Source organism: Glandiceps talaboti, chromosome 18, assembly GCF_964340395.1.
Source record: "Glandiceps talaboti chromosome 18, keGlaTala1.1, whole genome shotgun sequence".
In the NCBI taxonomy this organism is placed as follows: Eukaryota; Metazoa; Hemichordata; class Enteropneusta; family Spengelidae; genus Glandiceps; species Glandiceps talaboti.
In genome coordinates this window covers 7,242,756-7,255,532 of record NC_135566.1, presented here as the reverse complement: position 1 = coordinate 7,255,532, position 12,777 = coordinate 7,242,756, and the positions used below count along the sequence as shown (strand labels likewise).

Sequence of the window (12,777 nt, the reverse complement as noted above, 5' to 3'; positions counted from 1 at the left end):
TACATGTACAAAATATATTACAATTCTTATTCTAAGATTGCTGATTGGATTAAAATTTCATATCTCTGACATGGACTTCTTGAATTCTTATATTGTTGCTTCAGTACCCATCTTTTGTCTTTAGTCCTGTGTCAGCTCTTGACCTTGTATAGTTCATTACAAAGAATTAATCATGCTACCAGAGATCATTCTCTTTTCCATAGTACTATATCGAGCTGTCTCAGGACATATGGTTGACCTTCGCCTTTCCTATTGTACTGTAAGTGTAACAAGCTGTCTCAGGACATATTCTATTATACTTAGAGTGTTTAATACAGCTGTTTGAGGTCAATCGGACATTTCTGCAAGTCAGCTATCAAATTATTATGTATGTAACAAATGTGACATCTTTTCGACAGCTACTTGATATGTAATTGCGTACGCTAAAATGGATATATATATATGTAAATGAGCCATCTTTCCAAAAAGTTTAAATGCATGATTGCACCAAGCCAATTCCCCTCCTCCCCCCCCCCCCCCCCCGGGCAATTTTGTTAGGCTACGTCCGGCCCTGATCATATCATGTGTTCGAATAAACATCTACTCCATTGGTCAAGACACGTTCTGCGTGAATTAACGAATGGCAATAGTCGTAACTATAAGCGACTTACTCGTCAGTGGTCTAAACGTGTACATTTGCATTGTGGGATAATATACTACGCCGGTGGAAAATACCATCTTGCATTCAATTGAAAGACACGTGTGCTTGAATGTCTACGAATCAACGCGTTGATATCACGAAGCGAGACCGATGGTTGATATAAACTACGGACGAAGAACGCTACTTCGACCAATGAGAAAAGGACAAACAAAGCAGTAACCCAATCAACACAAACATAGTATCCAGGTAACAAGATACATAGTCTAGTTATCGCGCTGTACTTGATCACTTGTCTTGTGAGAGCTAACAAGAAGAGCATCGAAAAGCAAATCCGTCGTTTGTCTATTTCTTGATCTTGAACCAAACTACAAACAGGTAAGACACAATCATGAACTATACGATGTCATTCAAGAGACTATGGTCGACCTGGTCCATCCTAATACATCTATGGTCCATCTCACAGGCATTTGTTTCCCGAGATATGTGTATCAGAATGTTTCTATCTAACTATATTATGAAAGAGGTAAAATTACACTTGTAGAAGCAAGTGTAATTTTACCCCTTTCATATATATTTGGCTAAACACGTCAATATTATCGACATTTTATTGTATTTCTGATAGAAACATTCTGATACATATCTCGGGAAACAAATGCCTGTGGTAGCTTGCATACTCGCGCGCCGTCTGCAAGCAGGACTATCGTCGACCGACAGGGAGATAAAAATATTAAGTTTATTCTTGACTAACTTTCGAAAAAAAAGTAACTTGCTTTGAATTCTTTTATTTTTCGTCTACATTTTGCACCTCATACCCTGAGAATGGATAGAATGCATATCTCTAGTAAAGGATTAACAAGGTGGCGGGATCGTTAGAAATCCGTAGTTGCTATGGTTACGTCATTGACCTTTAAGGGAGCCGCGGCCGGTCATTATTTATGACCGGGGGGGGGGGGGGGGCTACTCAAATTTTATGTAGTATTATTACTACCTTGACGTGTTAAAATAGCACCAGGAAGCATTCTTTAAGTTTGGTTTTTGTATGTATGTATGTATGTATTTATGCCTGCCTGCCTGTATGTATGTGTGCATGTATGGATGGATGGATGTCTCAATGGAACACTCAACCTCGATTTAAGCAATGTTTTTAGAACACCATTAACAGTTATGGCTAGAAAATCGTGGGTGGGGTTATGAAACAATTTTGAGCAGAGGGAGTTGTCTGAGGGTGTGTAATAAATGTCGCATTTCATGAGTGAAACACCAAGCCTACATCATATTCACTATATTTCTTCAACAGCCACCATGTCTGACAGGAAAGCAGTTATCAAGAATGCTGATATGTCCGAGGAGATGCAGCAAGATGCTGTCGACTGTGCAACACAGGCCTTGGAAAAATACAACATTGAGAAGGACATTGCTGCCTACATCAAGAAGGAATTCGACAAAAAATACAACCCAACCTGGCATTGCATCGTCGGCCGTAACTTCGGTAGTTATGTGACACATGAGACCAAGCATTTCATCTACTTCTACCTAGGCCAGGTTGCAATTCTGCTGTTCAAATCTGGATAGATACTGCCTTCTATGGTTTTCAAGACATGAACTTACTAGCCAAACACTATCATGATGGACAAAAATGATATATATTTTGTGTATAACAGACTTTTCTGACCATAAAGCTGACAATTTAGGTTGTGGCAATTTATAAAGTCACAAACCTTACATGTATATAATTTTGTAAGTCAAGAGCAACTTCCTTTCCATGATCTCTCACCTATGTAGTCATTGTACAGCAAACATATGCATTTTCATTTTTGGATGGATGCATTGTTGACTTAGTAGTATACATGAATATATCATTTTACAGTGTGCATCTGCTATAGAACACATTGTCTTGTTCAACTCTGTTAGGCAGCAGCAGTACTTTGTTATATACTTTCTTAATAAAACGGCAAATATTCACAGAATTTATTTGTATAGTGGTCCACTAAAGTGGGAAAACGACAAATGGAAATAAACCAAGTGTACATGGTTTAATCAAATTATTGTTTCCTGTTATTTTTAGTAGGTTGTTGCTATGCTAGCTAACACCCACCCCCCCCCCCACACACACACACACACACACCCACCCACCCATCAAAGCACGAGTTTGCATTGCTGTGGGGTGTGCCAACTTCACAACTCTACTGTGCTACTCTACTCGTAGTTTTGCATTCCGGGCCACTGTAATCCATAGTGTATTAGTCCATGAGTAACATCAACAACCAGGTGTGGAAGATAGGAATACACTAAAACATTGTATGTGTTGTTTGTATGCTTGATATTAGGAGAATAGGGATGAGCTAAAAAATGTGAAGGTACATGTTGGTTGCTAAGGATATCTTCATACGTCTTTTGAATGTTTACACACTTGCCTACCAGATGTTATTTGACCAAAATATATTGCCATTTGGTTGTTGCTAAGGGAGCGAACGAAGTTCGCAGTGAGGGCTTGCCCGAACAGTCTAGCAAATGTCATTTTCAGACCGGACATTCCATTGAGATTACGTTAAGCGGTGGGTTGGGCCATGTATGCATATATATATTCTTTAATATATTCAATCTCTGCATGTAGGTGTTGACAAACACATTTACTTCAGTCTATGTCTTGTCGGTTTATGGTTATTGTGTTTGGTGAGTGTGTAGACGTTGTCATTCACACATTTTAGTTAACGCATTGGTGGCTATTTTTACAAGCCCCTCCTTAAGATGAATATGCATGAAAAAATAGCTATTGTCCTCTGTGCTTGTCGCTAATACGGTTCTCTGATTGGCAGTTATTTATATCCTGATGACATTTGCTAGGCCTTGGATGTTCCATCCTCGATAGCGATGTTCGGTCGTGTGTCGTATTCTATCAGAAGAACATCCGAGGTCTAGCAGATAGACTAGCTAAGGGCATGAAATTTGTCAAACACTTCTAGAAGCAGTGTCACTGATGAGATAATTCTATACTTATATTTCTTCATCTATACACCCCAGATGCATCCCCATTTAAATGCAGCCAAATCTGCTCAGTAGTTTTGGAATTAAAGATTTTTGACCAAGAAGACACATTTTTGCCCTAATTTGCATATCATTGATGGAATGATCATGTCATGAATAGTTCTTAATCTAAACACTCTTAATAATGTTCCCACCAAATTTCAGACCGATCTGCTGAGTGGTTTTTGAGTTTAAGTTGTTTTTTTAAAACCAAAAATGACATTTTTTACCCGAATCACCCACCGGTGGTAAGATCATTATGATTTGAACAATTTCCCAACTAGACACCCAAAGTAATACAGCTGCCAAATATCATGGCAATTGGTCTGGCAGTTTTTGACTTTAAGTTGTTTACACACACACGCACACAGACACTTTATTGGGCCAAAAATCCACCTCGCTAGAACAAACATGCTGAGAACTCACATTATTTACATGCAACTGACAACAAAATCAACAGAAAGGCTCTAATTACAACGATTTCTGAGTTGTATCTTGTCATTTTGATCAATCTCAACAACATATAATACCATTTCAAGATATTTTTAGGGCTTCATTTTTTAAACTCAGTAATACTTTATCAGGGGTGAACAAATTCACTGGTCCAGGGTCTGGGACTTGCGATTTTTTGGGGTGGACCACTCAAATTTTACCTTGTCTGGTCCGTCAGACCAGTGCCTTACTGTTAATAACTATGTTAAAAAGTCGTCTGAATATCCAGATTCATAGGTAAGATTTAATGTTTCAAATTAGCAGGACCTTGGCCCACTTATACTTTCAGCAGGACCACTGGATTTTTTAAGGCACTGGTCCGGGGACCACCAGTTCACAAAATGATTTGTTCACCCCTGTTTATGGCTATGATGACGGTATTACAAAACATAAAACACAATAATCTTGTCATAAAAGTGGTAACAATGAACACGTCATCAGCTACATAGGCTAGCAATAGTATGGTCACTGGTTGAACTATAAAGCTGACGGGTTATGTGTGTGTGTGGGGGGGGGTCAGGTGCGCTACATGTATGAGGTGAGGTATGGCATATGGCATTTGATGTATGGTTCATGAATTAACATTCTACACTCATGAGTTATGTTTGTCATCATAGGAACTCAAGCATGATTAATATTAACTACGTACAGACATGCCTGGCATACAATGCAATAGAGCCATTATGTCTAGCTCAGCATTGGCCAAGGCTACATGAACCCCACCCAGTCATTAATTCCAACATGTACCTTTGCATTTTTGGAGCCCACACCTATTCACCTTATACAGCATACAAACAACACATACAAGGTTTCAGTGTATTCCTATCTTTCTGACCTGGTTGAGGTCAAGGCATGTGATACACAAATAACGTGGTATGCATGGAATTTCTGGTCACCCTACACAACAAATAAGCAGCTGGGCATTAATAATCTACATTTTATCAATTATTGTTGGTTCATAGAAGGGTAAATGTCAATTTGTACTCGTACAACTAAAGTGATCATGTTAAAGGAAGGATATCAACTATCGTTTATTGTGGGGGTTTTTGGCTTGTTTTTTTCAGTTTTAGGTACACTCCCCATCAATGCAAACTTCTGCTTTGATGGGTGGTGGGTGGGAGGAGGGGGGGGGGGAGAGGATTGTTCGCTAGCATAGCAACATATACCGGGAATAACAACAGGAAAAAATCATTTGATTAAACCACGTATGCTTAGTTTATTTCCATTTGTCCTTTCCCACTTAAGTGGACTTATAAACAAAATAAATTCTGTGAATGTTTGCCATTTTAAGAAAGTATATAACAAAGTACTGCTGCTGCTTAACAGAGTTGAACAAGACAATTTGTTCTACAGCAGATGCACATTATGAAATGATACATTCATATACAGTATACCACTAAGTACAATAGGAACTTGTCAACAATGCATCCATCCCAAAATGAAAATGCTTATGTTTGCTGTACAATGACTACATATAGGCAAGAGATCGTGGAAAGGAAGTGGCTCTCTTACGAAATTATATACATGTACGGTTTGTGACTTTATAAATTGCCACAACCCAAATTGTCAGCTTTAAGGTCAGAAAAGTCTGTTATACACAAAATATATATCATTTTTGTCCATCATGATAGTGTTTGGCTAGTAAGTTCATGTCTTGAAGACCATAGAAGGCAGTATCTATCCAGATTTGAACAGCAGAACTGCAACCTGGCCGAGGTAGAAGTAGATAAAATGCTTGGTCTCATGTGTCACATAGCTACCGAAGTTACGACCGACAATGCAATGCCAGGTTGGGTTGTACTTTTTGTCGAATTCCTTCTTGATGAAGGCAGCAATGTCTTTCTCAATGTTGTATTTTTCCAAGGCCTGAGTTGCACTGTCGACAGCATCTTGCTGCATCTCCTCGGACATATCAGCATTCTTGATAACTGCTTTCCTGTCAGACATGGTTGCTGTTGGAGAAATAAACGAGTTTAGAAAGATTGAAAACTGTTCATGTCATCACCACCATGAAGAAACAGAGGCGTTAGCGCGATGGCGTAACCATAGCAACTATCGATTTCCAATGATCCCGCCACCTTGTGAATCTATAACTAGAGATATGCATTCTCAGTGTTTGAGCATAGGTGCAAAATATAGTCGAAAAATACGACAAGAATAAGTAACTTTTTTCGACAGTTAATCTAGCACAAACTTAATATTTATAAATTATATCTCCCAGGTCATATGATGTGTGTCGGTTGACATGTGTCGTGTCTTGAATGAGAAAGTTTGGTGTGTAGGACTGGCTAGTCTAGTCATAGGTACATTTTGACGTTATTACTCAAGGCATCGTATAGTTCACGATTGTGTCTTACCTGTTTGTAGTTTGGTTCAAGATCAACAAATAGACAAACGACGGATTTCCTTCTTGTCTTGATGCTCTTCTTGTTAGCTCTCAAGTGATGAAGTTCAGCGCGATAACATGACTATGTGTCTTGCTACCTGGATACTACGTTTGTGTTGATTGGGTTACTGCTTTGTTTGTCCCATTCTCATTGGTTGGAAGTAGCGTTCTACGTCCGTAGTCTATATCAACCAGTGGCGTCCTTCTGTGATAAGAATTGATTCGTGTAAATTCAAGCATACCTTTCTTTCAATTAGATGCCAGCTGGTATTTTCCACTGGCGTAGTATATCATCCCACAATGCAACGCGTTTCTATTTGCGCCGGTTAAAGGTCACACGTACGTACGTACATGTCTAGACTACATGTCAAGTTATTTACACGATATTACCATTCGTTAATTCACGCAGAACGTGTTTTTGACCACAAGCGTAGAAGTTTATTAGAACACATAATACTGATGATATCCCAGAGGAATTACTATAGGTTACAAAGCTCAGATGAAATAAATAAAATAAAATAATCTCATGTCTGAAGATATATCGTTTAATATTATCATTAGTCATGTAAATTCAACGTAATGTCACCGTGTGTTGTTACCAACCACTTCTTACAGGGAATCACACTCACTTGGTTAGCTTAGAGGTACTCACTCTGGAATCAATGCACATTGACCAACAGGATGCTTGTACATAGATTTATTTCATAGCTTAGCGACAAGTACAAGGCAGGTATGATCATAAGATCTTTATGGAGGTAGGATTTTGATAGAAAGGCGTTCGCCCAGGAAAAAAAACTCGCGTAAAAGACGCAATAACGATGGAATAAAGGTAAATACAGGAAAACCAGCCAATCTAACATCAGATTTTAATCAGATTGGATTTTGAAGGACTTCCTACCTCGATGGAGAGAACCAGTTCTCACCATATATTCATCCCTTTCTACCCTCCAGATTGCCCTCTCGGCTCACCATCCTCAGTACTATTAAATGTAACATATATATAGCACAGAAACTGAGCGTTTCTACATATCCAAAACATGTTACAATTCTTATTCTAAGATTGCTGGTTGGATTAAAATCTCGTATCTCTGACGTGGACTAATTTATATTAACGAATTCTTTTATTGAGTTGCTTCAATACCCTTCTTTTGTCTTTAGTTCTGTGTCAGCTCTTGAACTTGTATAGAATTAATTACAAAGAATTAATTATGCTACCAGAGATCACTCTCTCTTTTTCCATTGTACTGTTACAGTAGAAAGCTGTTTCAGGACATATGGTTGACCTTCGCCTTTCCGATTGTACTGTAACAAGCTGTCTCGGGACATATTCCATTATACTAATGTTACAGCTGTTTGAAATCAACCGTACATTTCTATATTTCGGCAAGTCAGTTAGCTATCAAATTATTTATGTATGTAACATATATCAATATTAAACCATTCGGTAAATTTTCAAAGGTAGGGGCATGCGTTTTAATCGTTTTAATTAATGTGGGTTTTTTGTATGATGGGAAGATACTAAGTATTTATTTGATTTACAAAATAGACATGTTTTTAAATGCCTTCCCTTAGATTGTGAATGCCCAATCTGAAACGACACAATAGTTTACGTAACTCATTGCGACTTACCGCCAATTGTTATGAAACTTGATACATAGAAATTCCCTTTCACATGTAGATATCACCATGAAAACAACTCTTGAAAGGATGCTACTGTGTCATAAACAAACAAATGCATGGGTAAATGAAATATTTTTTTTTTATTTCGTGGATATTATCCAAACTATATATATGAATGCATCACTTCCTAATAGTAGACAGCTCCATAATTATTGGTATCGGCAACATCCTTTTACTAAACATAGTTATATTTTGTACGATTTCTTGTGCAATAACGAATTCCCTACAATGACCATGTTTTTTGTTTTAGTTCAGCAATGGATATCATCAATGGGTGTGCTATTATGTCAGATCTTTCTTTAAATGTTAGTGATCATTACCACTTTGTACTACACTCCACTTTAGTCTTACAGGCAGACCTCATATAGGTCAAATTTATCTTTGCTACAAAGCAGCTAAAAGGGCATATAGATATACCTGTAAAAGAGCAATGAACAGTAGGTTGAACGGTTTACCTCATTTGATCAGATCACTTTATACTTGTTGTTCTTTAAGAAAATTTTGGAATTGTATTTGAAAGTCGAAAAGTAATTTACATCAAAATAATGATACCTGTATTGATATTAAATAGTTTTATGATCATTTCACCTGTAAATTTAGTATGTCAAGTTGCACTAGCGACGTTATATCTTCAGCCAAGGTAAAGGTTCATGAGAAATGTAACAATATTAAGGATGTTGTTTTCTCTGATTTTGTTACGTCAGAATCAATGCTTGTTAAGTATGTTAAGAAACTTAGATCTGGCTGTTCACCTGGTGCAGATGGAATTATGTCTGAACACTTGAAATATGCGATCAACTCTAAGATTATTTTTCACTTAAGTGTAATGTATTCGATATGTTTCAATTTGGTATTGTTCATTTATCATTCACTAAAGGTCTGCTTGTACCACTGTTGAAGAAAGCCACACTGAACCAGTGTGCGAAATTAACGCCGGTCCTTCAGTCCGAGACCAACAGATTTCCGTTCGAACCAACAAGTTCTTGTGTTACCTATTTTACTCTCAACATCTCGTGACTGAACCCTTCGATACCAAAACATTACATACCTTTGACTTTGTCATGTACCTTTTCTAAGATTCTTGAACTGTATATACTTGATGTATCTGGACAACATGAATTTAGTGATTTACAATTCGGCTTTATTCCGGGCAGAGGAACAGCTACTGCAGCTGCATTTGCAAATGATGTTATTTCTCATTGTACCAAACGAGGGTCACCTGCTTACACCTGTTCTCTTGATGCAGAAGGAGTTTGATGCTGTACCTCATGATAGTTTGTTTTGTAAAGCAGTGGATCATTGCAGGATGATGCTGGTATATTGGTACAGGCATATTACAGTGCAGATTAAACGGGAGGCAAGAGCAAATCAGTTACGGTGCGTATGGGTACCAGTCAAGGGGGATTATCTTCCCCTTTCCTTTTTAATATGTTTCATCAAGGTTTAGTTAATGAATTATCTGCTGTCAGTAATCATGGTTTACGATGTAATCCTCAAAAAACAAAATGTGCCATCTAAGGTCGTTGTATACACCATATACCCTCCACCAACGTAGTTATTTGATGGTGTAAGACTTGCTCAGTGTGACAGCGTGAATTATTTAGGGTAACCGTTACGCTTTCCTTTTCTAATCCAAACGAACACATTACGAATAGAATAAATGCATGCAGGAAGGTATTTTATGGATTTCAAAGTGCTGGATTTAATAATTGTTCTTATAATAGTAATATGTTAGTTTACATGTAGAATGCTGCTATTACTAGTATTAGACCAGTTTTAACATATTGTATTAAAAACTGTGTTCATTTATAAAAAATATCTAAATCATCTTTGAATGAGGCGGAAAAAATGCAGGCAAAACTACTTAAGGCTGACACTTTGACATTCATAAATATTGTAGAAGCACCCCTTTCTGAATGCAATTAATGTGGTGAAAATTGAAACGTCAGTGGAAACCAATTCCCTTACACTGATTAAATCGATGTTTAGTAATAACTCTCGTGCACGTTGTTTTTATATGCATCTGCTTAATATGCATTATTGTGGTAAGCTGAAGGGACACACGGATTTACTGTCCCGTACTCGGACGAACATCTCGTATGTCAGATGGGCTGACGGACAGTGTCAGACAGTTTTTATATGCAAAGGATCCATAGAGTTGTCGAATTCTTAGCATTGTATGATTGTAATGTATCGTGTTTTCTTTTTTTCATCTTTGGTTTCTCTTCTTGTGAATGCTTAATAAATATATATATATTGTATATATATATATATATATATATATATATATATATATATATATATATATATATATATATATATATACATATATATATATATATATATATATATATACATATATATATATATATATTACTTATGGCCCTGTATATTAATTATTATTGAAATAATATGCAATGTTTCTATATATATATATATACTATATATACAAACAAAACGTGTAGCAAACTGTGGAACAATGTTACGTTGGTGGCAAATAATATATTTATACGTCACCTGCGACAACGAATTCATTATTGAAAGTCCAAAAAGATATGTATTCCAAAAATAGAATCACATCCGCGTTATACTCTCGAGACTAGTATCAGGCCTCATGACTGCAATGTGGTTGTTTACACCCCAGTCGTAACTTTATCATCCAATCAAGATGCGTGTTTGCTCTGTACTCTGTGGAATTTGCGTATCATTCCAAGTCAGTTTCAAACAAAATTGTATCCTTCAGCTGAAAAACGATCCTTGCATTGCATACAGTATTCTATTACATTTGTAAAAGTACATAAATATACATAGTATGCTTCGTTGAAGTTTATATTATTTATATTCTTAGGGGTGTGTTTCAAAAGACCCGTTTGAGTCAATCACACCATAGTATAAGTAAGATAGACAACTCGTTTATTGGCACATGACCCTCCCGAACTCGTTGACTATCTGATACTTAAGCTAGTATAAAAGCAAAAATTGCACCCTCTGTGGTGTGGCGGTAATTTTGATATCTTTATCAAATTTAGGGGGATTCGTGTTTACGATCGCGTGACGACCGTGCGTCCCCCCGTCTCCCCACTTTAAGGTCGAGGCTGCGAAAGAAAACACAATCTATTCTATCTGACAGTTCTCACCCAGCCAATGATCACTTTTCACATTTACCATCAGGGAAGCGTTTCCGATCATTGATCACAAGATCGGAACGCCACGGGAAAAGTTTTTATCCTTTATCGTTTTAGTGTCTATCCTTCGTGTGTGCTCTTGTGTTTTTATCAGTGTTTTAAACATAAACTTTTTAACGCGTGAGCTGAAAGAATTCTGTTGTATTTTAAATTGATATATTTTTATACATTAGTGAAATAAACTGTTATGTTATGTTTTACTGTTCGTTCTGTCGTTGATCATTTCGCTTTGACACGAAACATGATATTTCAAGTTGCCAAGTGAAAAAAGTTTTTAAAATTCATGTTTGGGTACTAGGTGTGTTTCATTCAGTCGTAATGATAAGTGACGAATTCGACAGTCAAAACTTACAGGGCATTTACTCCGCGCCGATGGAGGTATAATCTGACAGACTATGAAATCAACTAAATGGTGACTCTGCTGAGCCAAAGCTTAATTTTTCGGTTCGAGTAATAATTATTAGCCATGTGAGAAAGCGATAAATGGACTGGCTTATCTTGATCCCTACATTTTTAAATAATTTAGAATGGTATGGCATGCAAAAGTGTACTGTGGGATTCAATTTTTTTTCTCTATGTTAGGGACTGGTCATTATCTCCGAATGGTAACAAGTCAGATGTAGTGTCATGTATACTAATACAGTTACAGGTGCGCCCCAAAGAAATATTTAACCCTTCCTATTTACACCCTATACAACCAGGTGACGGAATTTGATATATCTCGCCCATTCATTTCATCAAATTTGCAACTGAATCAGCAATTGATGGGAGATCAATAATTATGATGATTCGATTATTTAGATGATATTGAGAGATTTAATGTTTCCAAGTTAACACTAACCTGTACTGCCCTAGGCATCATTTGGTGTCAGCTCTGGCCTTGTTATTGGTACTTGATTGTACATGTAGTTCTGTCATACTTTAATTAGATATTGTTTGCTGGGGGGAGGGGGGAGTTGTCCCAACAGATCAAACAAGTGTGATAATTATCGGTAAACAGTTTAAGCGAAAGTATAGGTCTAACGAATGCGTTGCGTCAATGGGTCATAGTGTTGTAAATGAGCCTCCCATTCTCCAGTCTATGCAGAGTGCAAAAATCCACACATTTCTACCATTAACACTGAGACTGACTGAGATAGCCATAAAACGAACCGTTCAAACATAAATCATCCATTTTCTTCGGCCGTCCTTTGCACTCAGTCTAATACTATCTTTCTGTGGATTTATTTTTTACCACTGCGTTGAACTGTGCACTGTTTTTATTGTTATATCCTGGTGATGCTAACATATTAATCATTTACTGACAATAAAAACAGAAACTACTATAGTTTGATTTAAACATGCGAACTTGGTTTATTTCTGTGTGTCCT

The 12,777-nt window shown here is 37.1% G+C and overlaps 1 protein-coding gene and 1 pseudogene across 2 annotated transcripts; one reads left to right on the top strand and one right to left on the bottom strand.

Moving 5' to 3' along the window:
• Positions 1–860: 860 nt before the first annotated feature.
• Positions 861–2,682, top strand: LOC144449104 (dynein light chain 1, cytoplasmic). The gene is made up of 2 exons (XM_078139563.1): positions 861–1,015; positions 1,938–2,682. Exon 2 carries the CDS (start codon positions 1,943–1,945, stop codon positions 2,210–2,212), a length of 270 nt encoding a protein of 89 aa, XP_077995689.1. The 5' UTR covers positions 861–1,015; positions 1,938–1,942; the 3' UTR covers positions 2,213–2,682.
• Positions 2,683–5,361: 2,679 nt separating this feature from the next.
• On the bottom strand, positions 5,362–6,647 carry LOC144449204 (dynein light chain 2, cytoplasmic pseudogene; annotated as a pseudogene). The gene is made up of 2 exons (XR_013482157.1): positions 6,514–6,647; positions 5,362–6,108 (listed from the first exon to the last, which is right to left on the bottom strand). The product of XR_013482157.1 is annotated as a dynein light chain 2, cytoplasmic pseudogene (transcript).
• Between the last annotated feature and the right edge of the window lie 6,130 nt (positions 6,648–12,777).

Bases quoted from the DNA above. Each gene is read 5' to 3' on its own strand.
- LOC144449104 (XM_078139563.1), top strand. From the start codon at position 1,943: ATGTCTGACAGGAAAGCAGTTATCAAGAATGCTGATATGTCCGAGGAG.